The following is a 2,730-nucleotide window of genomic DNA, read 5'->3' as shown; positions in this document are numbered from 1 at the left end:
CGAGATGTGCCGGGTCACACCAAGCCGTGTTCCAAACTGTGCCAGGCTGTGGCAGACCGCACCGTGCCGTGCCAATCCGTGACATGACACACGGATCATACCATGCCTCGCCAACCATGCCATGCCATGCCAGGCCGTGCCAGGTGCCACCATTCCGGGTGCAGCACCACGGCTGTGCCAAGGTGGGCTGCAGTTCGCCGCAGTGGCTCAGGCCAGACCCAGATGTGGGACTTCGATGCCATCCTGGCCACGTGCCAGGACAGGGGACACATGGGGTGACGTGGCCCTGGGGGTGCCCCCCCAGCCTACAGGGTGGCCTTGCTGCGGCAGCTGCCCCGTGCCGTGACCTCCGGGCCGGTGTCACCGGGATAATGACAGGGTCGCGCAGGGGGGCGGGGGAGGAGCCGGTTTTAAATAACGTGCAAATTGGACACGATATTTGTGCGGTTTCCTGGGGCCGCGGGGATCCTCCCCCCCCCCGCAGCGTGACTAAGAGGTGGCGGCTGTTTGGGGGGGGGACAGTTTCCCCCGGGTGAGTCACTCGGGGTCCCCCCCCGGCCGTGACGTGGGGCCGGTGGCCGAGGGCCAGACCTGCTGTGCTCACCTACTCATTATGGGGGATACGGGGGGAGCTGGCACATCCCACCCGGGTTGTGACGCACTGGGGTGGCCGCCAGGACACCCGGGACCTCCGACTGACCCCGGCACCATAACGGTGGAGGGGTCCGGACACCGGGAATGTCATGGGGGCGTGCCCAGACACCTGTGTCCTTGCTGGGGGCCACAGAGAGGCCTGAGGGGGTGATGGCCCCCCGCCGACCTCAAAAAAACAGGGGCAGAGGCAACACACCGAGACCCCGGAGCTTTTATTTAGGTCAGCCCGTGGGACCTCCAGTCCTGAGCCCCGTCCCCGAGACCACCCTCCAAGCCCCGCCCCCGAGAACCGCACCCCGGCAAGCCCCGCCCCAGAAGCGCCACACCCCAGCAAGCCCCACCCCTCAGGCAGGGGTGGGGCTGGCGCGGCCCGGGGGGGCCCCGGTGCTCTCCAGGCTGCTGCTGCTGCTGCTGTAGGCTCGGGGGTCTCGGCAGAGCCGCTGCCGGGAGCCCCCCACGCTCCCCTCGGCATCCGAGTCCGAGTCGGGCGCCGTGTGCCGGCGGATGCGGGACACGGCCTCGCGCAGCGCCTGGGCGTACAGCACCGGCCGCCGCGGCGGGGGCTGCCCGCGGGCACCCCGGCAGCCCCCTGGGCTCTGCCCCGGGCTGCGGGGGCTGCCGGAGGGCTGCCGGGGGGGCGAGGGCGCAGCGGAGGGGCTGGCAACCCCAGGAGGCACGGAAGGGCTGCGAGGAGGGGTACCAGGTCCCAGGGACCCCCTGGCATAGCGGACCTGCTGTCGCTGTGGAGGTGGCACGTACTGGGCGCGGACGACCACACGGGTGGCGTCGATGAGGACATGTCCCCCCGTCCCCCGCCGCCCTCTCCCGCGCCCCGGCACTCGCTCCCGGCCCGCTGCTGCCCGCGGCAGCGTCTGGCACTGCCGAGGGGTGCCAGGCCCTCCTGGGGACGGCTGCATCCCACGGGGCCAGCGGTGCTTGGCCTCGGTGGCCGCCCGGGGCAGCGTGTGGCTCCAGCCCCCCGGCACAGCCCCGCGGGCCCGAGGTGCCGGCGGGGGGCTGCGGGGTCCCCGCAGGGGGCGGAGCTGCAGGGTGCGGTGGGGACCGTCATAGGCGGGGGGGGAGATGTAAGGGGGGGGTCCCCCACGGCGGGCGTGGGCTGCCTGCACCCGCTGCATGTGCACCTCGTAGGTGGGGGGGCCCAGCTTGTCGCCCGACACCGGGGGCCGGGGTACAGGCACAGGGTGCCCCCCCCAAGGTCCACTGCCCCCTGTCCCCTCAAGCTGTCGCGGGGGGCAGGGGGTGGGGGGCACCCGGGGCCGGGCGGTGAAGTCCTGCAGGCGACAAGGGGGGTTGGAGGGCACCGGGGGCCAAGGGGGGGCCAGCTCGGCCACAAAGCGCTTCTCCAGGTACCTGCAAGACAGAGACGGGGAGTGAGGGGAGCGAGGGACGGGGAGCAGGGCGGACCCCCCACCCCGCCGTCCCCACTCACGCGTACTCCCCGGCGATGCGGCGGTAGGTCCAGGGCGGCTCGGGCCAGCACCCCGCAGCCATGCCGGTCCCCGGGCTGCAACACGCCACCGTGTCGATCTCCACCAGCACCAGCTTGGTCCGCTCGCAGATCCGCAGGCGCCCCGCACCCCGCTCCGGACCCCCCAGCATGGCCCCGCCGGAGAGGGGGGTCCCTGCGGCGGGGGGCTCACCGGAGCCTCGGCGGAGCCACGCGCCCGCCCACACGCACCCACCTGCCGCACGTGTGCCCCCGGGGACCCCGTGTCCCGCCCGGTGCCACCTCGGGGCACACTGACCCCCGGGCGGCCGGGAGACCGGCGCACCGCGGGGACCCCACCGGCCGTCCCAGGGGTGTCGTGTCGCGTGCGTGTGTTTGTGTGTCCCCCCCCACCCCCCCCCCCGCGGGATCCCTTCCCCCCCTGCGACAAGCAGGCGATGGCGGGTTTGGCACCAAGCGCTGCAGCCCACGCGGGCTCCGAGCGGAGCTTAGCAACCCTCCGGCGGCGGCATGGCAACCGGCACGGCCCCCCCCACGAGTCCCCCGGGCCCCCCAGTACCTGCCCGGCGCTCACCTCGCTCCGCAGCCTCTGCCGGACCCCGGGACTG

The 2,730-nt window shown here is 73.6% G+C and overlaps 1 protein-coding gene across 1 annotated transcript; it reads right to left on the bottom strand.

Annotated features, from left to right (window-relative positions):
• Positions 1–927: 927 nt before the first annotated feature.
• DDN (dendrin) lies at positions 928–2,496 on the bottom strand. Its single transcript, XM_066207487.1, has 2 exons — positions 2,105–2,496; positions 928–2,025 (listed from the first exon to the last, which is right to left on the bottom strand). The coding sequence occupies exons 1-2, from the start codon at positions 2,272–2,274 to the stop codon at positions 999–1,001; spliced, it is 1,197 nt and encodes a 398-aa protein (XP_066063584.1). The 5' UTR covers positions 2,275–2,496; the 3' UTR covers positions 928–998.
• Positions 2,497–2,730: the final 234 nt, after the last annotated feature.

This window comes from Chamaea fasciata, unplaced genomic scaffold (genome assembly GCF_029207755.1).
Source record: "Chamaea fasciata isolate MVZ Bird 193981 ecotype frontalis unplaced genomic scaffold, bChaFas1.0.hap1 SCAF_41, whole genome shotgun sequence".
Lineage (NCBI taxonomy): Eukaryota > Metazoa > Chordata > Aves > Passeriformes > Sylviidae > Chamaea > Chamaea fasciata.
Note: the sequence above shows the minus strand (reverse complement) of the source record. Positions and strands in the feature narration are given on the sequence as shown.